This window comes from Perkinsus marinus (assembly GCF_000006405.1).
Source record: "Perkinsus marinus ATCC 50983 genomic scaffold scf_1104296938794, whole genome shotgun sequence".
Taxonomy (NCBI): Eukaryota; Perkinsozoa; order Perkinsida; family Perkinsidae; genus Perkinsus; species Perkinsus marinus.
In genome coordinates, this window is record NW_003213312.1 from 1 (window position 1) to 1,058 (window position 1,058).

At 49.9% G+C, this 1,058-nt stretch overlaps 1 protein-coding gene across 1 annotated transcript; it reads left to right on the top strand.

The window, feature by feature from the left end:
* Positions 1-112: 112 nt before the first annotated feature.
* On the top strand, positions 113-901 carry Pmar_PMAR015879 (hypothetical protein; the record flags this gene model as incomplete). Its single annotated transcript, XM_002782564.1, has 5 exons — positions 113-232; positions 281-456; positions 512-620; positions 661-750; positions 796-901. Coding segments are annotated over 5 exons (601 nt in total), but the record flags the coding sequence as incomplete, so codon positions are not given.
* Between the last annotated feature and the right edge of the window lie 157 nt (positions 902-1,058).

Sequence of the window (1,058 nt, forward strand, 5' to 3'; positions counted from 1 at the left end):
GGTTTGTAGTCTTCAAAACTGACGATGACCTCAAGATACACCAGGTGACAGAGCATACCAACTTTGGGGGTACCCTTTGCTATACCAACGCTCGCTATGCTCCTTCTCAGTGATGTCTCGTGCTGAGAAGAGGGCCAATCTACGGCTAGACTTTGGTACCAGTGGTGGAAGATCCCGTAAGCCTGGTCAGCGAGATGACAACTCGAACCCTGAAACCACTGAAAACTACAAGGTACTGCTACTATTACTCCTCTTTCCTGATGGACCTGTGGTTGGTCAGGTTAAATTCTGCAAGGCTCCAAGAGAATTCTATAATGGTCCTGACGAGAGCACTGCCTTGGGCCAGGAGTATGCTGCTCTTAATGCTGTTACTTCTGATGAAGAAGACGATCAGAATGAGGCATCTGACCCTAATAGGATCAAGACCCGGTATCCCCCTAGGAGGGATGGCCATAGGTAATGGTGCTGATCCTACCACGAGGTATACCACCACTGTTGTTGTGATGATAAGGTATGATCCTAAGTGGCATGGGGATATCCCTGAGCCCTACTCACCCAAGCCTCGGACTGCCTCTATTATCGAGGCTGATACATCCTCTCCTCATGCCATTACCTCTGATGTAGGGAGGTAACGCCTGATAGTGGGCATTCATCTGTCAGAGGGAGGAAGAGGTAGCAGTAGCACCTCTGAGAGCTGATGAGGAGGAGGATGACCTCATGGAACGAGGGAGAAGGGTTCTGACTCTTGAGGTGATGGGTATGCGTGGATGACCGCATCATAGTGGTTCTCTACAGGCGGCACGGATAGTGGATACAGACCCAGAGGGGTTGGGACGTGTTGGTGGTGTTCTCTTCAAGAATAAGAATACAGAGTTGATGAAGGTATGCAGGGAAGCTCTTGGTAGGTCAATGATAGTAGATAGCATGTACAGAGTGCTGATCAGGTGATACCAACTTACGCGATCTCAAGGATGCAGCGATGGAGATGCGGAATGAACGGACTGATGAGGCCTTGGACTACTTCGTGGAGACAGCTGCTGAGGTATCCATCGATCGCT